At 39.0% G+C, this 24,311-nt stretch overlaps 1 protein-coding gene across 2 annotated transcripts in view; it reads right to left on the bottom strand.

The window, feature by feature from the left end:
* The window catches only part of LOC107738919 (phosphatidylinositol 3-kinase regulatory subunit alpha-like), a 30,924-nt gene extending 13,459 nt beyond the window's left edge, over window positions 1-17,465 (bottom strand). For both annotated transcript variants that reach the window (XM_016550842.1, XM_016550843.1), the window contains exons 1-2: window positions 17,135-17,465; window positions 15,432-16,040 (exon numbers count right to left, since the gene is read on the bottom strand). In XM_016550842.1, coding sequence (XP_016406328.1) covers window positions 15,432-15,762 — 331 coding nt within the window. In that variant the 5' untranslated portion in view covers window positions 15,763-16,040; window positions 17,135-17,465. The remainder of the gene's footprint in view (window positions 1-15,431; window positions 16,041-17,134) is intronic.
* Between the last annotated feature and the right edge of the window lie 6,846 nt (window positions 17,466-24,311).

Below are 24,311 nucleotides of genomic sequence, written 5' to 3'. Positions count from 1 at the left end.
TCAGGGTGACCTGATAGCACAGGCCTTCTACATGGCTAGATTGAATGACATTCAGGATTGATGATAGTAGAATAGTCCAAATGTTTTGGTTCAAGGTTCCACTATGTCCTCGAGACACCTTCTTGGAGTAAATAAAGAGGAACTAGACTTTGGTTCTTAGGTTTTGACCATGCAAAACACATTGCGACGGGTGGTTTCTCACAGGGTCTGTTCTTCAGTGTAATTCAATGGAATTTTTTGGCTATTTATTGTTCATTGAAAACTAAGTCTGACCACTCTCCAAAACAAGATACGTGACATGTTACATGCCAAGTATAAGCAAGCGTCACTAAGAACTGGGCAGTCAAGCAAGATTGGATGCACTGCGCCGTGAACTCACGCAATATTATACTCACGCCAAGCTCGTCAACCCACTGCGAGTAGCAATAGTCGGAACATAGTGAGTGTTCCTGTGAACAATGCTTTAGAAAGATCCAGATGAAAACATCTTCTGTTTTCAACTACTAGGCTTAATTTATCCAAGCTGTGCAGTTGAGATCACACAATCAACCGGGCAATGGAAACAATTAAAGATGCATTCACGGTGAAGTCCAAGTGTGTGAAAAACAGTTTAAAATGTCTCTAGTTCTCTGCAAGCAAATTAAACAAACAGAAAACAGGCAGAAAGCAGCCCAGCTCAGATTCAGACAGCCAATCAAAGTGGGCTGCAGATTCCGGTTGCCGTAGCAACTCCTGGAAGAGGGAGTCAGTTTGCAAGTCTGAACATGCGTAGTGTCTGAATGTGTGGCGGTCCTGTTGTTACTATGCCATGGGATGCAAGGAAAGGGACCCCAGGTTAAGGAAGGGAAAGCAGCTGCCTGGGTTTGTAGAACAAACTCAGCACATCTGAACCACAGACTAAGATCAGAGAAAATACACATGGTGCATCAGCAGCAGTGCTAATTTTGACAGCAAATTGATTTAGTTTTAGTCAGTCTTTTCACTAAAATGCCATTTAGTTTTAGTCATATTTTAGTCGTCTGAATTGTTTTTAGTTTTAGTCTAGTTTTAGTCGACTACATCTACAGTAAATTTAGTCGGCTAAAATCTAATTGGTTCAGTTACAGTGCATTTATTATTAATTTCTCTAAAATATCCAAACTCATTATATAGGTTTGATATTAAGGTTTTATCATGATAGACACTGATTTAACTGCGGTGACTCACAACATGCCTTTATGTTAAAATTAAATAAAACCCACTTCTCATAAAGAACAAGAACATGGTCTTCTTTTTAATGAAATACCAATGGTCATATAGGCTAATTATGCATTTTTATAGCAACTTGTTTACCATATTCTTCATTCTTACAAGCAGACATATTTATTTCTATAAATACATTTAGAGTAATCTTTAGGGCTACTAAAGTTTTTCAGTCAAGAGCAGTGCGTGATTTTCTACCTTTCTTTTGTTGCTTGATTAACATCAATGACTCAGACAATAGCAACTAAATTAGGCTGCTATCCCTTTAAAACCAAATGCACAGCTGGATGCAATGTACTGATACACGTTCTGCCTACTGTTTACGTTCACTTAAGACAATCAACTGTGTTTACGTGAATACTCGTCAAAACAGACAATTCGACCTAATTTTGCTTGCAATTCTCCGTTCATGTGACGTGAAAGAGAACTTGCGCGCTATGAGACGCGCTTTCTGTGTGTGTGCTTCAGTGTCTGCTCTCAGAAAACCGGACCGAATGGAGTTCTCTCTTGCGTCGCCAGATTTATCCATATGTCTGCTCTTCTCTTACTCCCACATATTGACATTTTTGAACGTTTTATGCGACGTGCAGCAAGTGTATGTTAGCTTATTTCCCGCCGGTTCATATGTATGCATTTAACCTCCGAACCACGCAGCAGATTTGTTCTGAATGAATCGCTTCCCAAATCGTCCCTCCCTAACATTTTCGTCTCGTTTTTATTCGTTGACGAAAATGTCAATAGATTTACGTCATAGTTTTTGTAGTTCAAAAAGAGTTTCAGTTCGTTATAGTCTCGTTTTCGGTGAAAAAAATGTCATGAAAATGTTAACATGAAATTAACACTGCTCAGCAGCTAATTTTAGGGGTCTACTCGTGTACCTAGTGTTTCCATTACTGACTAGTTCTTCTTCGAAATGTCATTCTAGCAAACCACTAAATGATCATCACATTTCCCCCAGGGATCAATAAGGGATGTTTAAGGGTCTTAACCTGATTTTGAGGAACCAAGTTGTCAAGGTGTTACCATTACAGTCATCAGCTGCTCTGGGTACTGTGAATACTTGTGCTGTGTATGTAAAAATGGTCCTCTTGGTAGATTGACAGACTTATTTTTTGGAAAGAGTCAAGTCGAGTCACTTTTATTTATATAACGCTTTATACAATACAGATTGTGTCAAAGCAGCTTTACAATATTAAACAGGAAAATAGTGTTTCGATAATGCAAGAGGACAACAGTAAACACTCAATGTTTCAGTTAAAGTCAGTGGATAATTGAATTCAGTGACGTCATCGTTCAATTCAAATAGTATCTGTGCAATAAAGTTGACAATATTGCCAGAAATTCAATGTCCCCAACTAAGGGGACAGTGGCAATGAACCAAAACTCCCATCGGAGACAGAAATCGAAAAAAAAAAAAAACAACTTTGTGAGAAACCAGGGGGGGCAGTTCTCCTCTGGCCAGACAAATCCAGCATGGTGTGGTTGTCTGGTTCTTGTGGTCCAGAGCTCTTTGATGATCCTTCAAAATCTCCCCCACCCTCCCCATTTAATGTCTCCTATAAAACATCTTTAAATAATCTATTTTATTAATTAAATCTTTAGTAACATGCAATGAAAGAAATAAGGGTCACACTTTATTTTAAGGTCCAATTCTCGCCATTAACAACCCATTAACTATGACTTTTTGCCTAATTTGCTGCTTATTAACAGTTAGTAAGGTAGTCAAGTTTAGGTATTGGGTAGGATTAGGGATGTATATGTGCTTTTTAAGTACTAATAAACAGCCAATATGTTAATAATAGGCATGCTAATAAGCAACTTGTTACTAGTGAGAATTGGTCCCTATACTGAAGTGTTACCGATATAAGCTACCAAAATAGGCACACAATGTATTACAATTATATAAATGAGGAACATTTTGTGTTGCCCTATTGGTTAAGTGTGTAACAGCACAAATCAACAGAAGAAAGGGGTTTTCAAACAACCCACTTCTCAAAAGAAAGACTTGAGATAAAAAGGCACGTGTGCTGATGTTTTGAAACATCTACTGTAATAGCAATGTGAGATATAACAGTGATGAAACAATGTAAAAGCAAAGAGACAGTGTCTCTCTTAGGGCAGTGTATGAAAACGCCTCTGATAGCATTTCAGAGGCAATTATATTTGAATTTAAAATGCATAATTTCAGTTAGCGTGAAGAAAAGCTTTTATCTTCTCTTCTGAGGCCACAAGAGGGCGCATCTAGCAAAATATTAGCATACTAATGCACGTTTATTCAAAGCATATAAGATAACATGACTATCTGTGAAAAAAGTGCATAATGTTTAAAATAATGTTTATAAACCAATTATAATTAAGTTGCTTAAACAACTATAAACAAAACAGCATAATGTATGTATGCATAGTTTAATACAAAGGGCGGAAAGCCAATCACATTATTCACATTAAAAAATATGAGATGCAGTGGGATGGGGAAAAATTAAAAACATGAGATGTAGTGGGATGGGGAAAAAAACGCCATAAAGTCTCTGTTTTTTTTTTCAAAGTTAAACTTGCATTAATTTTACATGGCTTTCTAAACATGCGGCTCCTTTGTGCGAGATGCGAGTGCAACGGTGATGGATGTCCCTCTAGAAAATTTGCGAAATATGTGTTCTGTGTGAGCGGATTGTTTCAGTTTTGATGTAAACAAGATTTTCTCCACACTGATGTTCTCTTTTTCAGCAATATTTTTTATGAACAACGCAGCAGCGCCGCATCTAGTGGCTTCAACTGGATAGGCTAACAAAAACATTATAATGCAACTACACTTGCATCGTCATCGCATCTCGTGCGCCACTGATAAGGCTGCCTGACTCACACCTAAAATTTGAATGCAACGTTTTTGCATTCGAATGTAGATTTTTATTTTAAATTCGACGAATATTCGAAATTCAAATTTTTCTTTTACAGCCCTATAGCAAACACATCAAACAATCACAGCACACAGACACATCTAAGGCTACCAATTCAGGGTTATGCGGAAAAATAACGCTGACACACAGATGGGCTGTTTTTATGTTTTCAATCTTCATGCCCTGAAAACAGCAATATGTATTTTGATCTTACATGAAGATAACAGGCTCTTTGTTTTTTCCAGCTGCTTTAAGAGCTTGTAACAATCTCAAACCCCTGGAGTGAAAACCCTTTTATTTCTTTTAATGAGTTTAGTGTTTGTGGTTTAGTTTGCATGCAGGGTTTAGCCGTTCAGTGCTCGTTCACCGATGGCAAATCAATTAGTCAACACAACACACACCTGCTGGAGGCCTGCTGGGAATAATGAAATCAACTACAGATCTAAGATCAGACCTTATGCTATAAAATAACTGTACAATTTGTAAAAGTTCTCTAAAATATTGTGAGGTCCAATTCATAAACAAATCTTTTTTTTCATAAATTAATAAATAACCATACTGTAAGGGAGAACTTTGAAACAAATCGCAATTAAGTCACAAGACATACATTTTTCCTTAAAGATGCTTGTAAATTGTAACCTTGATTTTTGCTGAAACAAAAAGGCAGTTATACACCCATTAAAAACCTGTATGGAAAAAAGGTACCGACTTCTAGGAAAATCTTCCTTTTGTAAACAAATAAGCCAAAGGAACTGAATTAGTAAAATAAACTTGAAGTTGGATTTCAACTCTACTACATGGGCTTGGAAAAAGGCTCTACATCTGCTGTGTTCTCTCCCACCACTGGGTTTAGTTTGTATTATATACAAACACTTCCATGTCTCTTCACATAACCAACATGCACGCCAACGCTACATGGGGGATGGGGTAGCACGAAAACTCAGTTATTCCTTTGTGCATATTTCAGTTCTGCTTTTTTTCTGCTGCTCTTGCAACGTGTTTCTAATCTGCCGAGCAGACATGCTTGTCCTTCAGTAAGAAGATTTGCCAATTCAGCCCCATGTCTCTGGAGGCGATCATTAATGAAGACCACATGTAAAAACTCTCATGCACATCCCAATAAACACCAGCTTTCACCACGGTACCACCTTCATTGCAACAACCCTCTACTGAAGTCCAGTCCTTTCAGTTTGACAAGTTCCTTTTCCAGGTTTTGCATGTTACTGCTGGTAACCTTATACAATTTCAATACACTTTTGACCCAGAGGCTTCAACAGATATGATCTCTTGTGACTGTTATGCAACGTAGCACTTCATCCTACAGAAAGAGCCACAGAGAGTTTTTCTTGCTTTATCTGGCATCAGAGAACAAGTCGATTTAAAACAGTGGCTGTGTAATGGCCATTCCATACCCTGCCAAACGCAGTCACCTGGACCAGCACAAGCTTTCTTTTTGCAAGAGCACTTTTCCGCCGCCTACTGCACCAGCACTTAACGATTATACGGATTCGTCATGATGCTAAATGTGGCGACTGGGCACAAGTTGTTCAAGCTAAGCCACAGGAACGTGCACCATTACGTCCACAGCCACAAACCAGTCCTGCCCCGGTTACAACCCCCATGATCTAATGAATGCCATTACTCTGCATAGGAACGATGCCTTTAGCAGGGAAAGAAACTTTAAAAAAATAGCAGGATGCACCTCACAAAGTTGTTTGAGAAAATGCATTTAGACAAAGTTGTTGACTTTGAAGACGATGTTTAACCCTTTAAACCCGAGGTGTCCCGCTGGCAGGACACCACCCGTACGAAAAAATTCAAAATCAAATTACTAAGCAACCCCTGAATGGAATTACACAATAGGTATCATTTTAAAGCTTAGAATCTCAGCTTTTTAATGAATGTACAGTGTTTCCCCTAGGTTTAAGTTTTTTTTTTTTTTCTGGTCTCCTTTTTAATGGTTAAATTAAATTTTATTAATCAAAAAGCATGTCTAATTAAAATCATAAAACTTAAAAGTTTAACAAAAATTACATGTTTAGGGCCCTATGAAATGTTTTATTTTTTCCAACCCTATGTTTTATTGTTACCAAATTCTGATTTAGCATGTCTAATTATTTGAAAGCATAAAAACAAGTTTCATTTATACTTACAATAGCCTTATGATTTTTTGCTCAGAAATTCTGTGTTGTGTGTTTACATTTTTAAGGCATAAAATATTCATTTAATCCATCTTTTAAGTAATGAAAATTAAACAAATTTTATTTTTTGGAAAATAAAGGTAATTTAATATTACAAATAAAACATTGACGAAATATTGTATGATTATTCCTTAAAAATAATCATTTAATAATTTTAGTAGTAGTAGTAGTAGTAGCAGCCTGTAATGTACATTCTACTGAACAATAGTAATATATTTCTGCCGCAATGCCTTCAAGTTAAACCAAACTTTTATTTTGATGGGTTGCCGTGAATACCTTTACATTTCTGTGTGTATATGATATGAGGATAGTTTTACTCAAATGAATGGTCAAATGCTCATGAAGTGACTCTCAGAGCAGTTCTGGAGATGCTGTTCATGTATTTACGTCCTCATTTAGTGAGATGGCAGATGCTAAAATCACCGCAAGCGTCACGAGCGCTTCAGTACAAGTGGTAAACAAAACCGCACGTCTGCACTAGAGCTGCACGATTAATCATTAAAAGATCGCGATCTCGATTCAGACAACCACACGATCTCATTTCTAAATGACAACGATTCTCCCGTGTCTATTAAACCTTCAGAAGAGAATTCTTTAAAAAACAAAAAATCTTACTGTTCAAAATCTTTTGGCTGGTAGTGTATATTAAAATGTTTACTAATTCATTCAAATTAATTAAACACTTTTAAATAGACTGCAGCAATAATATTTTGCCACACATTATTTTGTTTAGTTCAGAATCGTGGGAGAATCATGATCTCTATTTGGAGACAAAAAAATCGTGATTCTCAATTTATCCAGAATCGTGCAGCTCTAGTCTGCACCATTCATTAACAGAGAGACACGCAGAATTCATATTTAAATAGTCGTTTTGCGGCTTAATATTTACAAATACTAGTGGGTGTGGGAGTGTGTTCACTTGTGTGTGCGCGCACGTGTGTGTGTGTGTGCGAGTGGTAGGGATGGGGAGTCGACTCCAAAAGAGTCGATTCCTTGACTCTGAATAGCCCTAGAGTCGGAGTCGACTCCAGCACTGGAATCGACTCTCGGTGTACACTCTGAAATCGCTGATGTCTTCACTGATTCTCAAATCCCTGTATAGTGCATGGCAGTTGAGTGCTATATATCAGCAAAGAGTGAACGAAATTAAAGGTGCAGTAGGAGATCTTGGAAAATGCTAACTTTAGCCTGACAGCACTGAAAGCGAATGTCCCACCCTCCCTGCAATCGCAGTCCAAAGCCACGCCCCCTGAACGCGCATACACTCACAGACCAGAATACCAGAGACAACATTACCACAATAGGCTACATCAGCGGTTCCCAATTCCAGCCCATGTTCCGAAGTGAAGTAAACATCAACGTATTTTTACATGATTCCCAATTATTTATATTCACGATTTCTAATATTTGTACAGGCTTTACATTTTTATTTCAATGTAGCAATTAGCAATTCATTTAATTTTATCTTTGAAACGGATTTGTTACGTGACAGCATTAATTAAAGTTTCAAGGGTCAAGATCATGTTAACTGCATCTCCTGCGCTCCATCAAGCCACTCCCATAATAGCTGCCGAAGAACCAAACAATCCAAGATCATGCCAAATCGTCAACAATCAAATCCAGCTAACTGAGTTAGCGACGTACGAAGAACGGGCCCCAGGAAGGAATATCGGGTTGTTGATGTTTGTCTGCCATTCTCGCTCTGTCTGCACAGCCTGCATGAACGCGCTGATGACGTATCCTGTCTGCGCGAACCCGTTGCTCAGAGGTATGCTAATACATACGTTGACAGGCAGGTAGGAAAGCATATTAAAACGCTCGGACCGAGGATCCGTTTGCAGTGTAGTCTGTGTGCGGTGCGTAGCGTATGCGGTGCAGAAGCAGCACGGGCTCAGTGTGCTTGACAAAGATAAGTAGCTTACTTAGCAGATATTTCCGTATTGCGCAAGTGTAAAGCTCTGTTTTGGGGATTACGTCTCTTTATATCAGGCAACACAGTTGTGTTCCTCTGCGGCCAGATTAAACCTTGTTGTAGCCTATATATGCTCTATTCATTCTTTTTTTTAGAAACCTCCCACTTTTCTACTCAATTTTAAACGTTGTAAAATTTTAAACAAATTAAGTAGCCTAGTCCACTACTGCACACGTGCCACAATATCGATACAGGGCCAGCTGTATCGATACTCGTATCGTCAAATCTCTGTGACGATACATCGTCGTATCGATATTTTGAACACAGCACTAATATTCACGTGTAGGCGCAATATTATTAAATGCATTTTACTTCTGTACTGATTTATATATTAAGTTTATATATTAAGATGCTCAAGCAAGTGGCAAAACATGTAAACACAGCCTACAGTCTACTTTTCTTACGTTACGGTAGTAGCGTAATTTTAAATTAAAACTTACCATTGACAAACAGCCGTCTCATGCCTTTTTTTTTTTTGCATGTACATTACAAGTAACCCTGCTAGTCATAAAAAGAACTTTGTTTTCTAACTCCACGAGTGCCATCAGTTACCATGTTTATCTAAAAGTTTAGGGTACTTTTCCTTGCTTTATCCATATAGCTAAAACTACTTTAATTAGCCGATATGCATTTATGGTGCATTTAATACATTTCGTATCAATCCGTACATTTTTAACGTGAGCAATGCCGCCACTTTAATTCAGCGTGTGCAGCACAGCAAAAATAAAATAGACTCGCTTCGATGCTGCATATACGTACCGCTCGGAACGCATCGAGTGAATGCTCAAAAAAAGCAAATGCTCAAAAAAAAACACGCACTGCAAACGGTGTGTGTGAAACAGGTGTGGAATAGTACATTTAGCTTGTAATTATACATGCTTCTGTGACAGCTTTGTATAATTTATAGTTTGTTATGCAATGTTGCAGACATCCCACCCTGCAAAAACTAATTTCAGGGAGGTAGTACCACCCCCAACAGCGCTCCCGCTCAACTTCCCACTCTATTAACTTTCTAAAGTGTCAAATTAAGTGGAAAAGACAAGTCCAAAAATGCCTATAATCGCTGGACCTGGCAACACGGCGGAGGCTGCGCCTGCGCCCTCAAGATTCGTTCACTCCGCCAGCGTCTCGCAGCGATCATGTTCATACCATGGACGCTAAACATTCTTGCAAACCGTCTAAACTGAATTATACATGCAGACACTCATATGGTGATCTCATAGCTGGCTACGGTTATGATTATATATCACTACATGCGTCTCTCTCTCGCTTAAGTGGCGCTCTTTTCTCTTGCTCATACTCTCTTGCCTCCACGATTTCCGGGATATTGTATCTGATTTGCGGGCATCAGGGAGCCACTATTAATATGCGGGAGACTCCCGGAGCTTCCGGGAGAGGTGGGATGTCTGTGTTAGCCTATGTTTAATGCGGTCAATAGCCTATAGGCTACATTAGGTTTTCCACAGTCTATTCAATCATTAAACTAAGCTTAAATCATTAAAAACTGACACATAATAAACAAGAATAAACATCAGTAAGTATAGGCCTACATTCGTATGTATTTTTGTATTTAGGCCTATTGTATTTATTTTTTAATATCAATGCTATTTAAGACTATGCATTTAGCGCCATCCCCTGACCATTATGTGACGAATTCATTAAAGAATATTATTTTTTTATTTAATTCTGAGAGAATATTCCACCACGGCTGTTTTTCGTGACTTTTCCCTCTGTGAAATTAAGTGTCGGCAACAGCAAACAACGGTAATAGCTCATTTAAAGGTAATGTCACCGCTAAATTGGACTAATTTGGACAATCACGCTAAATGGAGTCGAGGAGCTGATTCCATCGACTCCGATGGTGGGAGTCGGGAATCGGAGTCGACTCCGAAAAACCTGGAACCGAACACCCCTAGTGTGTGGGTGTGCGCATCGGGGCGGAACTCCGCTGTGCGTGATACAGAGAGCGCGACCATAACGTAGAGACCGAAATTACATGCCATCGTGTAAATAAGATAAATAACATAAGAAGGCTATTTAGTTTGTTTAATAAAAGAACAAGGTATAGACCTGTTCTATCGGAAAGGTAACTTTAAATGACTTCTGTTGTGATCTGGCGCTATAGAGAAAATATAATTAAATACAATTAATTAGGGGCCGCCCCCCTAATATAATGGCAGCGGAAACACTGATGTAATTATTTTGATCAACTCTTAACGAGCGCTAAGCAGTCCCTCTAAACCGAAGTGTACTGCTACATATATAATAGAAAACGACATGTCATTATTTGCAGAAAATTCTCCCGATTAAAAAGAGCCCAAACTCACCATAAGCCATCACTCAGATCTAAAGATATCTCTCATAAAGCTATAACACATAGAAAAGAATTAGGTCATGTAGGCCAACCTTTTGACTCTCCTTGCTATAGTCTTCAAGTTATGAGTTATTATTTTTGTGCATGTCACTCAGAAAACTTCAGTGAGGCAAAAATGCCTTCAGGGCTTAAAGGGTTAAAACTTTGAATTGAATAAAAAAAAATGACAAGGAGGCTATGCAGTTAATAATAAAATAAGAACAAATAAAGAAATTACTACCCCGGTTGGGAAACCCTGCTGTAGAAAATCTTTTTTTTTTTTTTTTATTGTTTTAACTTCACGAGTCTTAAACATAACGCTTCTGATGGGACACTCAAACATTCAGAAGGAATATTAAATTAGTTAAATTAATTAAATTTAATAATGGAAACCATCTAACAGCTTTAAACACAGCAAGCTAACTAAAGCACCGCTAAAAATGTCACCGCTAAAAGAAAAATATTATCAAATCACTAAGTTTTTGGATGACTAGTCCACTTTTGTAACCATTGCAGCTCTTATTTATTTAGTCATTTCCTCATATTTATTATTGAATTATATATTGGCCATTGAAAAAAATATATATTTCCGCTATACAAGTTGATATGAAACATAAGTTGTAATCGTCTTCCTATTGCAGTGTTTCCCCTGCCATTATTTTAGGGGGGCGGCCCGCCCCGCCCCCCTTGAAGGTCAAGTTAATATTTAATTATATTTTCTCTATAGCGCCAGATCACAACAGAAGTCATTTAAAGTGACCTTTCCTATAGAACAGGTATATACCTTGTTCTTTTATTAAGCAAACTAAATAGTCTTATGTTATTTATCTTATTTACACGACCGCATGTCATTTCGGTCTCTACGTTATGGTCGCGCTCTCTGCATCACGCACAGCGGAGTTCCGCCCGATGCGCACACACACACACACACACAGTGAGCCCACTCCCACTAGTATTTGTAAATATTAAGCCGCAAAACGATTCATATTTAAATATGAATTCTGCGTGTCTCTGTGTTAATGAATGGCGCAGATGCGCGGTTTTGTGTAGTACTCGTACTGAAACGCTCGTGACGCTTCCGGTGATATTAACGTCTGCCGTCTCACTAATGAGGACATAAATACATGAACAACATCTCCAGAACTGCTCTGAGAGTCACTTCATGAGCATTTGACCGTTTCATTTGAGTAAAACTATCATCATGTCATATACATCATGTCATCACAGAAATGTAATGGTATTCACGGCAACCCGTCAAAATAAAAGTTCGGTTTAATTCGAGGGCATTGGCAGAAATATATTACTATTGTTGAGTTGAATGTACGTAACAGGCTGCTACTACTACTACTAAAATGATTAAAACCTTATTTTTAAGGAATAAGCATTCAATATTTCTTCAATGTTTTAATTGTAATATTAAATGACCTTTATTTTCCAAAAAATAAAATTTGTTTAGTTTTCATTACTTAAAAGATAGATTAAATGAATGTTTTATGCCTTAAAACAAAATGTAAATACACAACACAGAATTTCTGAGCAAAAAAGCATAAGGCTATTGTAAGAATAAATTATTGTTTTTATATTATTGTAAAACTTGTTTTATGCTTTCAAATGATTAGACATGCTAAAACAGAATTTGGTTACAATAAAACATAAGGTTGGAAAAATAAAAACATTTCATAGGGCCCTAAACATGTATTATTTGTTAAACTTTTAATAAATTGATGTTAAATTGTTTAAGTTTCATGATTTTAATTAATTAGACATGCGGTTTGATTAATAAAATGTAATTTAACCATTAAAAAGGAGTCCAGAAAAAAAACGGGGAAAAAAACGGAACAGAAACGGAAAAAATCTGGGCTGGGCACATACGGATCCTCTCACTCCAGTCCAGAGGCCCGCAGAAAGGAGCATGTTAGTGTTATAAAAAAGCCTGGGAGCCAGAACGGACTGGACTGGAATTCCACATCTGCTGTTCTCTGCAGCGAGCCCCTGCGGCTCAAACAGAGAGAGAGAGAGAGAGAGAGACAGAGAGAGCTAGAGGTCCCAAACTGAACACTCCTTAATCCCCTTCGTCAGGTCTGACAGGGTTACAGTAAAATAAAAGGCAGCTGTGGTTGCCATAACTTTACCGTACCATCATGGTAACACTAAAATAATGAAACTTAACAAATGTGGGGTGTCACGCAAAAAATTCTGTGAATGTCAATTTATGGGTTTTCCACTGTAAATTATGAGACTTGTATATGTTTTTGGGGACTAAGCTGACTTGTACAGCTTTTGGACCTGAAAAGAACATTTAACAACAGTTTCTGGGAGTCAAGATGCAATGGTTCCTATCACTCATTTAAACACAGTCTAGTCTATTATAATGCTGTGAGTCTTTGTGACGTTTTCCCATTAGTACCATTTTTATGTTGTGGAAACCACAATTTCTATTTGCCTATTTTTTTTAGTTTTAAAGAAAAAGGAGAAAAAAAATTCTAAATGAGCTCAGTTGGCTCTGGAGTTTCACCAGAAATAACATTTGTCACAATGAGAAATACCACAAGCATCAATATTGAGAATCATTTTCTGGCATTTCACTTCTCTCTGCACTGATTCTTTATGCAACACTAATGCAAATAGACTGACTAAGGGAAATTCAAGAAAAAAAAAGTATAAGTTAGTCATTTCAAATGAGGAAGAAAAACCAGAGATCTACCTAAAAGTGTACAGTGTAAAAAAACAGCCTCAGGTTTCAGTCCTTCAAATTGTCACAGCCAAGTCAAAAGTGCTTAGGCTTTATAGCTGGACATTTGTCTGGAATTTTATGTGGTTTTAGTGGTGGTGTGGGGGATCAGGGTTTGAGTCCTGTTTCTACTGTGAGAGAAGCATAATGCCAAGAGCTCTGGCCATCATCCAGATCTGCTTCTGGTTTACATTCCGCAAAACTCCGTTCTCTATATCTCTCCCTTTCTTTAACATGGACACAAATCGGAATAGTCATTCAGAACAGAAAGAGGCCATAGTGTCACTTTAGCCACAGTCATGCTGCTTAAGCAATCGTGACCTCCGGGAAAAGTTAGGTGGGTTTCGTCAAACAAAAATAGCTCTCATCAAAAGATCAAAAAAAGGTATGTGCTCATGTTTTTATGCATCAAACCACATAGGACAAGGAAGTAGCAAACAAGTTTGCCACTGCTTTTCAACAGCAATGATTCTGAGTGGCATATCTCACTTATGATCTATGTTCCATAACCTGATAACCTGAAAAACACATCTAACTTAGTAGTCACCATGACAACCGAGGCAAACAAGAAAAAAAACAAAAAAGAATACTGGCTGTGTATGGGAAACTGGGTTAAATTTAGGGCTGGGCAAAAAATCGAATGCGATTTTCATGTGCATCTCATCAGTAAAGCCGCTTCTGGTGATTAGTAGTAAATCTCCAGCACGTGCTTTCAGATGGAGCGGCATTTACTACACAGAGCCGTAGTTCACTGACAAGCCCTACACAAAACCGCGTTCAAAATCCCAGGCGATTCATTGCCGATTATGAACGCGATTTTGTGTAGCTTGTCAGTGAACTACGGCTCTGTGTAGTCAATGCCTCTCCATCTGAAAGCACGTGCTGGAGATTTACTACTAATCACAGGAGCGGCTTTACTGACGAGATGCGCATGAAAATCGCATTCGATTTTTTGCACAGCCCTAGTTAAATTAAACACACTTTGTTTAAAATGTAAATACTTTCTCTACCATTAGCATCGCCAAATGGAAGAGCAAAGATACTGACTGTTGACAAACATTTCCACACAAACTAAACTCAAACAAATCAAATGGAAACTCGTCAAATGGATTTGGGTCCACAAAAGTTCAAGCATGATAGTCCCCTTAGAATCTGTATTGTATCATGTACAATAAATATACAGATGAAGCCTTTTTAGACATTGCTGGTCACATCACTAGAATAGAAATGTAACAGTTGGCACACGAGGACAGCGTAGACCAAAACTACAGATTAAGAGATCTGGGTGATATGTTAAAGGAGCCATAGGGGGCTCTAAATGCTCATACTGTGGCTGTGCAAAAGATGCAGCCATGCTAGACAATTACAAACTACTGTGTGCAGGCCTTCATCCAGATCTGGGCTTCCTGCCATGTTTGCAATTACGAACCATAGCCCAGTGCAAACCTAAAACAGCCTTAAATATTCAGGGGACATTTGTGTGCTGCAGCTATAAATCCAATCTCTTGATGAAATGGTGGTGTAAAATCTGGTCACTAGTCACGAAAATGGAAAAAGTGGTGAGTGGGTATTTTGAGAGAGGCACGTGGGTTTGGCATCAACATGAATGGATCTAGTTAAGAGGAAAGAGAATTTGTTAAAATTATGCACCCTGAGATCCAACGAAACCGAGCTAAAATGGTTGACGACAATTTTTATACTCTAAATAAAAGACGACCTGATTTGTGACCACTGGTTAAGGTCAACTCTGGTGACCAAATATTAATCTAAAGGTTAACTATAGACAGCTTCTGTGGAATTAAGTAACTATCTAAACAGCAGCTCAAAATGGTAGACAGGTAGAGGGTTTGAGACATAAATATTTTGAATTCTCAAGCTCATTCGGATCATAGTGCACCAAGTTGGGGTGCTTATGCAGCCAACGCAGGATTGAACCCAGTTAGCAACATTTCCTGAGAACTCAATGTGGTTAAAAAAGTGCTGAAAATAAAATTCATGAAAAAACAAAACAAAACAAAACAAAAAACAGCTCACTCACTTTGCTCAGAGTCCGAGTCTGGCCTTGCGGGCCCTGGGGCCACCGGTAAAGGCCTTTGGGGTCTTGGTTTGGGAGTTGGTGGAGAAATCTTTTTCTTGCCGATGAACTCCACGTACGTACCAGGAAAGTCCCCCTTTTCCTGAGTAGTTTCATTAAAGCCAGGCAGCCATCCGATTTCATCTGGTCTCTCCTCCATCCCCTCAGTGTAACCAACTGCGAGTAGTGAACCTTTATTGACTGTAAGAATGTCCCCTACATGCAGGTCAATATCCTCCTCCCTCTCTTTCTTATAGTCATACAGCGCTCTGTACTGATATCCTTCTGCACTCATTTTGATGGTGTCGTCTCAAACTTTTGGTGTCACAAAAATGATAATGATCATGTACAAAGGTTCTTTGAACCAATATTTGAATGTGAGGCTAGAGTCAAAAAAAGTTTTTTTATTAACTTTAAGCCTTTATTAACATCACACACACTGTAGTCTCTAAGGATGAGTGGATTATGTAAAACTAATAGTCCAATGATTAGGTGCACCTTCAAGGTGCTTTATACACACTTTTCCCATCTGTGTGAGGCCTTATCCTGTGAATCTCACAGAGTAACTCGAACCTGAAACACAGAAGAGAAGCCATTTTACACACACCACACTACACACAGACTCAACTTCCATGGGGAAACACTGTAATTGTTGTACATTATGTGCTCAAATAAAAACAAATAATCCAACAAATAATAACAAAAAATTAAGTGTGCAGCTGTTTATTTGCTGTAGTAGCTTAATAGTATAAACAATAGGTTATAAATATGCTGCAGCTTTAGAGTAAATGCTTGATATTTTTAACAAATTTTAGCTACATTTTATATTATAGTATTTTGAAAGGATTGATGGAATGCTTATTTTTCTTTCTCTGTCATGAAACAAACGTCTTTCAAAATTGTAAACACCACATGCCTAAAAAAAACTGACAAACTGACTCAGAAAGCATCACAACACAATACAATACACAAATGCAGATACACACTTTTTGGACAAGTGCAAATAAAAGAACAAATGGCGCAGAAGAAACTCCAAAGAGTCGCAATGCTGACCGTGCAAAACTCTCGATTGAGTTTCACGTAACAGATTACGATTAATAATCGGCGCTATTTTAAGATCAAACGTAAACAATTTAGCCAGGCATAAACTAACCCAGTGTGAATTGTTTAAATAAAAAGACAATTAAAGTGCAACTTCATAGTATTAAAGTGCACCATTAAGACTGAAAACCACAATCAAATCAGATACAAATCACCCACCATAGATAAAATAAAATCGAACTGGCTGTAATCTCATGGCCTGTGGCGTTAATCGGAGACGCCTTTATTTATAGATTTATATTAATCTTGCGTGGTCAGGGTTAGCATATTTGCTAACGTTAGCCTTAAATAATATAACATATTATTATTAGAGCGAAATACATCAACGTATACGCAAAATAATTTTAGAAAGATTATATATTCAATTACGACGCTAAAACGCACGGTTGCGGTAGAAAATAAATCGCCAGAGTCAATAATGTGAAGTGAGCGCGTAGAGCCAGTTGGGACACGCTGTGCTGGAACAATCGACACAGTAAAGCGATCCTATTAAACCTCCCATAATCTCAACATTACATATACCAATCCTAAATACGTTGCATATTTCATAAAACAAGCATACGTACCGGGGAATGGTGAAAATAGAGAGCAGCTGAAGTATATCTGCGAACTTTAGTAAGTTGTAAAGTGCCCGTTCATGAAAACCAGGGCCGAGAAAATCTCCTTCGCTTCCCGTAACTCCAGTTTACGCAGCTCTCCAACAAATCCACTCACCACAACCGCTATAAAACACACCTCATACGACGCGTATTTGGCGAAGTAACATCCAGAGGTAAGATAAATTTCAACACGCTAATTGAGTGTTTTTTTTTTTTAATACTTTAACTTAATGATTGAGCTCGTTTCCCGACAGTAAAGCCGACTCCGCCCGAGTCACCGCACACTGAATCCTCTCAATGGCAGGAACGCCAGAATACAGGCCACGCCCTCTGGGTTGCGTCAGCGACTGTCCCCCTCTCGTGCCCCGCCCCTCTAGTTAATATGTATATTCTCATAATACTACAGTATGTGCCAAACAGCTGGACATGCCTGGTTGCGCCTGCGCCAGTCGGTCATAGTAGAGTTACTACATTACTTCCACATGTGGGGTGTTTCTAGAGCAAGATTTTAGCCCCGATAACTATTAGAAAATAAACAATAGCTGTTATCCTAATCATAACAAAGCAATCGTAATATACAGCCTATGTGGCTCTTCTGAGAAAAGTTACTAGATTGGTCCACAAAATATAAATCAGTGATGTATCAGATGTCACAGTATTTTGATACTGTGGTACCGAATAACACAAAATTATGAAATTATGTTGAAATAACCCATGACACTTTTTTTTTTTTAAGTGGTACAAGTTTATTTTACTACAAAATAATTTAGCAATAATGTGTTTGATTGCCAATTGATGTCAAATGTAAAAGCTGGGTTGTAAAATAAAACCAGGTGAGAACAACTTGGTTATCCAGCATGGTGCCAAAAATACAAGTAAAATTATATGGTATGGTATTTTATGTTCTTGTTATAAATAATGAGGTGTATGAATATGGTAATCATTTATTGCCATAGTAAAAATCTAAGTAACAACTTTTTGTGTGTATTATCAAAAAAAAAAAAAAGAAATTCCTTGAATTTCAAGGAAAAGAGCAGAAATTTAATTAAAGGGCAATAAAATGTAATATGCCATGCTGTGTCTGTGAACGCAGATAAATGCAATGTGATCTTATCAGCTGATTTCAACTTTACGTTCTAAGAAAATACTTTTCTTTCTTTCTTTCTTTCTTCCTTTCTTTCTTTCTTTTCTCTCAAAAGTATAAGAAATTAGATTTCCTTCCGTCTTTTGTGGGCAGGTTTCATTCAGCATCTACAAAATCTATAGCACTCCAAGATAAGTGTAGTGGTCATATCAAAGCAGGGGCCATTTCCTGTGTTCCGTTATTCCCTTTCAGTCAGGATTCAATATGCGTACACTGGACTCATTTAGAATGGCCAATCCCAGCCACATGACTGTGAATGTGGGTGGCCTGATCATGAGGGGGGGGTTAACTTGCAGAAATCCCCTGTTGTGAGTACCATCCAAAGGATACAGAGAGAGCTTACAGCAGTCTGTGCTAGTGAATAATTTAATAAAGCTATGTTGTGAAAGAACTGCAACCAATGTTAGTGTGACGTTAGAATGTAAAGCAATATATTAATGTATCACATTCTTCCAGTAGCCACATGGATCATCTAGGTGGAGTTTGGCAAACCTCAGACAGGCAGTAGTGTTCTGTTTGGATAGCTGTGGTTTCCTCCTTGGTGCATTCCCATGCACACCACCTTTCTACAGTGTTTTCCGAATGATGAATTCATGGACGCTAATGTTAACTAGAGTGAGAAATGCCAGCAAAATCTATTGGATTATTATACTGCTTATTCTTAATTTTCTATTATATTATGAATATTATATTCTTAGTTAAAAGCAGCTCCTGCTTGCATCTCAGCATATCTAACAGACATTTCTTATTATTGTGCCATCTCAAAGAGGCACAAAATCACTTTCACTGACTTTTTCATGAACTGTTCCCTCCTGGTGGAATGACCTGCCCAACTCAATCCAAGCAGCTGAGTCCTTAGCCATCTTCGAGAAACGACTAAAAACACATCTGTTACACCTTTTTTTGACCCTCTAACTCTAGCACTTTCTATTCTAATATATATATATATATATATACATACACCTTGCTACGTGTACTGCGTTAGGCTAACCGAGACTTGTCATTTGCACTTATATATTGTTGCTCTTTTGTTAGTTTTGACTGCTTTTATTGTCCTCATTTGTAAGTCGCTTTGGATAAAAGCATCTGCTAAATGACTAAATGTAAATGTAAATTCTTATTGAGTTACTTCGATAAATGTATGAGAAGATTAGCAATGGTTTTGAATGTTGCAGATAAATTGCAGATACTACGTGACCAGGGATGTATGGAACATACAATAAAAGCATATGCTTTAATATTAGTAATCATAGGGGAACCACTTTAAGTGCTACATAGCACCTATATCTTTAAATATGGTGCTATATACTACCATAACCCTATAGAACCGCAGAAGAACCATTACAGGTTTTTTATAGGTGCTATATAGCACTTAAATTGGTTCCCTTATGATTACGAGCCGAAGAACCACTTAGCAGTGCTATATAGCACCTCAACTACCACAAAGAACTGCTGAAGAACCAATTTTTTGTGTGTGTAAATTCTTCAGATCAAATATGTGCTTCCTTAAGTGGTCTTAAACACACAACTGAAAATACTGATAATTTTACGATTTATATGCAAAAGTGTACAATAATACCAATACTGAGTACAGTATGAACAGTAGCAGTAGAAGTACATTAACATTTTTTTTTCTGAAAAATGGCTGTGGAAAATAAGCATTAAAACAGCTGTATACCGTTGTGAAAAAAGCATACTTTTAAAAAGACTTTTAGCATTTTATTTTTTATTAAATACAATTAGTTGAACTTGAGAGTGCTTCTTTGACCCACTTAAGTAGGACTTGTTGTAAGTATATGTTTAAATGTAATTTCAATTATTTCTAATATATGGATACTTTAAAAACTTGTGACATTATTACAAGGTGTACTCAAGTGTGTTAAGAAACATATTCATAAAACTCCCTTTAAGTACATTTAAGCAGCCTTTATTTAATAATAAAAATAGCAATAGTAAATCAAATATAGTTTAAAAAAAAATACTTTTAATATTTCCAGTACTCTACATGCACATTCTTTTTCAGAAGGGTATTTTTCGGTCTGATTTGCACACAGTGCTTTTCAAATCCAGTGCACAGCTAGAGAAGATGCTCCACTCATATTGCATAATCATAAATTAGCCAAACTCATTGTGACATATGAGTATCCCTCAGAAGCAGACAAAAAGAGTATGGCTTTCTCCCTAATGGAAGTGTGCTGATATTGGCTGTGTTCCAGCCCATCAGCTGCAGGCTCTCAATTCGACATTACAAATCCAGACCTTAGGTCGCCCAGAAGCATCGTTCCACTGATAGAGGCTGTTTATGACTTATTGTGGAACAGTTTGTCCTGAAATGCTGCTGCTTTGTTTTGCATTTTCACCTATAGCACTCTATATAGAGATGAATTTGGCAATGGTAGATAGCAAGGAGTTACTGTAGTTCACAAGACTTGAGCAACAACATTCACTCACAATTTCTGCATTTTAGAGCTCAGCAGACAGACCTACAGGCAATATACAATTGCAGGTAATTACACCATTATCATCCCATCCACAGCTCTGAGCTTCAGGGTTGTAGCATAATGATTTGAATACTTTCTGTTTATTAGCATTATACCTGTTCTACTACCAGCTCCCTTTTTTCATGATTTATGAAAACATGTTCTTGCAAGTACTGTGGTGGATTGTTTTTATATATACCATATCACTGATAATTATGCTTTTTATGGTCCCCCAAGGTACTTGTAAACAATACCATGCAAGTTGTACCATATATGTCCATAATGGTATACCTTAGTACTTTTATGTGTCTTTCGTTTTCAATTTGTTTTCAATTTTTTAATTTAATAGTTATTTTATACAAGCACGTTACCATAATTTACTGTCTTTCAATGTTCCAAAACCCAGAGGAGGAACGTGGTTGAGAACCACTGTTATAAAAGAAGGAGAATGACAATGAGGGTGAATAAAAGATGACAAATTTTTTTTGTTAAACTATTCCTTTATTGCCTTTTAAAATTAGACATTTGTAATATCTCATAATCTCAAAAAAATCTCTTTTCATGTCCTTGAAACACGCTTGTATACTGAATGAGAACACTGAATTCCACTCAAATGTGTTTCAGTGCTTTAAAGTCTAATGTCTAAAAAAGAAAACCCTCGTCATGTTGCTAGCTGCAGTGCCTCTTTCTTTCTATTTTCACCTTTGTGTTTACCATCTGCATGTTATCTCTGATGAATTTCTACATAGGATGCATCATTTACAGTTTCGAAAGAAACTGAATCTCATTATTAAAATTTCATGCAGAAGAAATTTCCCATTCTTTCCAAACTAAAGAACACCTCCCCCAGTTCACCCATCTTTTTCTCACAAGCTGAAAGCAAAGCAAATCAGTCCTGTCCGCAGACTGTTGCTTTTGGCTCTTGTGAGTTAGTGTAGTATTAAAATGTATTTTATTATTGCCTGTACATGACCACAGAGGGGTGTACCATAACATTCAGTGTATGCACGTTTGACACTTAAATAATATACAGAACATACAGTGTATTTTTGATGGGATTTTGGATTGAGTGAACTGTTCCAAAGCCTAGCCAATTTTGATTGGAACTGTCAGCTGGTCTTTTGTTCTTGCTGTAGATTAGGTATGCTGAGGCTCCAAACCTGTGACCATCTCATAAAACTGAGGGGCCACCAAACCAGGAAACTCTGCAGCGATGGCTATTATCATGCTAATCAAATATGGATATCTAAGCAGAGGTCCTCACAGACCACCAACTACCACTCAAAGATGTAGATGGGAAGTAGGACACAGACACAGCATGACGAAAGGCTGATACCTTAAAGGGTATGCGATTTAAATTTTTCCTTTCTCTTTGGAGTGTTACAAGCTCTTGGTGCATAAAGAAGATCTGTAAAGTTGCAAAGACTAAAGTCACAAATCCAAAGAGATATTCTTTATAAATGTTAAGACTTGTCCAAGCCCTCCTAAAATGCCTCGTTTAAGCATGCCCCCACATGTAAACGTCACTGTGTGGGAAGATTTGCATGTCACATGTGGTTGCCGCAAGCCCGCCGGCCGCGCCATTCTCAAGTCCGCCGGCCGTTCCTCACTCTAGCTCGCAGTTTGTGACGCTGTGTGACGCATTTTATGGAGGACTGTTTGCTGAACCTGCAGAGTAGCGTACAATGGGTCTGTGCTCAAAGGTTGTTCTATAAAGTGGGGCAGTTCCAACTTTGCAAGGACAGTCTGGGGCTTCTGACTCACAAGCCTGTAAGTAAATTTTTTTATTGTAATTTCTCCGATCACAAATGCAGACATGGTTTTATGTTTACGCGGCGCGATGCAACGCGTAAAAAGACAGTATATGTCATTATAATCCGTAATTATGTCCCCACTGGATGCAACAAATGCCTCGTTTGTAATGGGTTTTATTGGTTTTGTCTCGGCGCTCTGGGAGACGGCATCACAGTATGTTAAGGGGCCTAACATTTCCGTCACACGCTTGAGGTATTCAGCCAATCACAACGCACTGGATAGCTGGCCAATCAGCGCCAATCATGCCTGGCGTTCCAGCATGTCGAAGGTTTGCACGCTGTGTTCAGGGCCTATCGAAGCCCCGGACACCCACTAATTCTGTTTCCTGTGCCTGGATCTCGCCCATGCGGAGGCAGCATTTGCCAGGTCAGGCTGTCCGCACTTCGAGGAATTCTCAGTGAGGGTGCTTAGAGCCCGGAGGAACATCACCCTGGGTGTTTTCTCTTGGCAACATCCCACTGCCACCAGCGAGCCACTGGTGGGACCGCAGCCGCGTGTGGGCGACTAAGCTGAAAGGCGCATTTCACCCCCCCGCTCTCTGGTGTTTTTTGCAGAAGAGAGCCTTCGACCCACCCCTGGTGCTTTGGAGGTCATTTCGTTTGGGCGCAGCAGGGGACGACGATCTTGACGAGGCTATGTCTCTGATGGCGTCCGAGAAGGACTGGACCCACACTCCGGAGGAGCGCTCTGAAGTGGAGGGACACGTCGTCCATGTCAGGACGAGCTCGTCCGGATTCTCACCAGGGCCGTGAGCGATCCCGTGAGCGATCTAGGCGCCTCAGAGGAAGCGATCTCAGCGCTTCACACAAGGGCGTGCTCCAAGTTTTTCAGGCACAGCTCCTGAAATCCCTGGACGAAGGTGGAATGGATCCCGAGGCCTTTAAGGATCTTCGCGTGGTGACGGATTTCGCACTAAAGGCCACGAAGAAGACGAAGTATGGGCCACATGGTGGTGGTGCTCCACCGTCATCGGTGGCTGACACTCACGGAGCTGAAAGATGCGGACAGCAAGACGCTGCTCAAAGCTCCTTTATCTCCCTCCGGACATGAGACGCCATGGAGGCACATGGAGTGCTTCTCCTGCCGCGCTGGGCTGCAGTGCAGCCCCCAGCATGGAGTAGATCGTCGTCCGCTTCCAACCGACCATCGAAGCGGGCTCCTTCTGCTTCTGCTTTATCGGCGCCGGATCCGGAGCCTGCTGCTCACACCAAAACTCCGTGGCAGAGGGCACCGAAGGCGCGACACGGCTTCAAGAAAGGAAACTGTCCCGTGGGAACTCTGTGAGTTCGCCGAGTGGCAGACCCACCGCAAAGCATCTGAAACGTTCTCACGAGGTCCCCTTGGTGGTTGTAGGCGACTACGTAAATGTTCATGTTGTGACTGTTCAGAATGCAATAAAGTCTGTTACACCCTCAAAAAAAGAGCCTTTTTCTTCTTCTCCAGCGATAGTGGCTTCTCACACTCTGCGCTCGGCCAGGGAGCCGGTAATAAAGTCGGGCTCGCAGCTCCCCCGGGTAACCGGCGATGCTTAAGCCCATGTATTAAGTGTCGGACCTCCGCCGCCGCGGCTCTCTCTCGACACTTTGCACATACACACGTCTGTGTCACTCACACATTCAGGGGAGGGCTCGCACTAATAGGCAATGCACGACCTACGCTACCATACAGCGCTCCCATTCGTTCCCATGAGTTTTCTGAACACATC

The sequence above is a fragment of the Sinocyclocheilus rhinocerous genome, unplaced genomic scaffold (genome assembly GCF_001515625.1).
Source record: "Sinocyclocheilus rhinocerous isolate Xijiao unplaced genomic scaffold, SAMN03320098_v1.1 scaffold164, whole genome shotgun sequence".
Taxonomy (NCBI): domain Eukaryota; kingdom Metazoa; phylum Chordata; class Actinopteri; order Cypriniformes; family Cyprinidae; genus Sinocyclocheilus; species Sinocyclocheilus rhinocerous.
The sequence above is the reverse complement of the archived record's forward strand: the minus strand, read 5'-3'. Positions and strand labels throughout refer to the sequence as shown.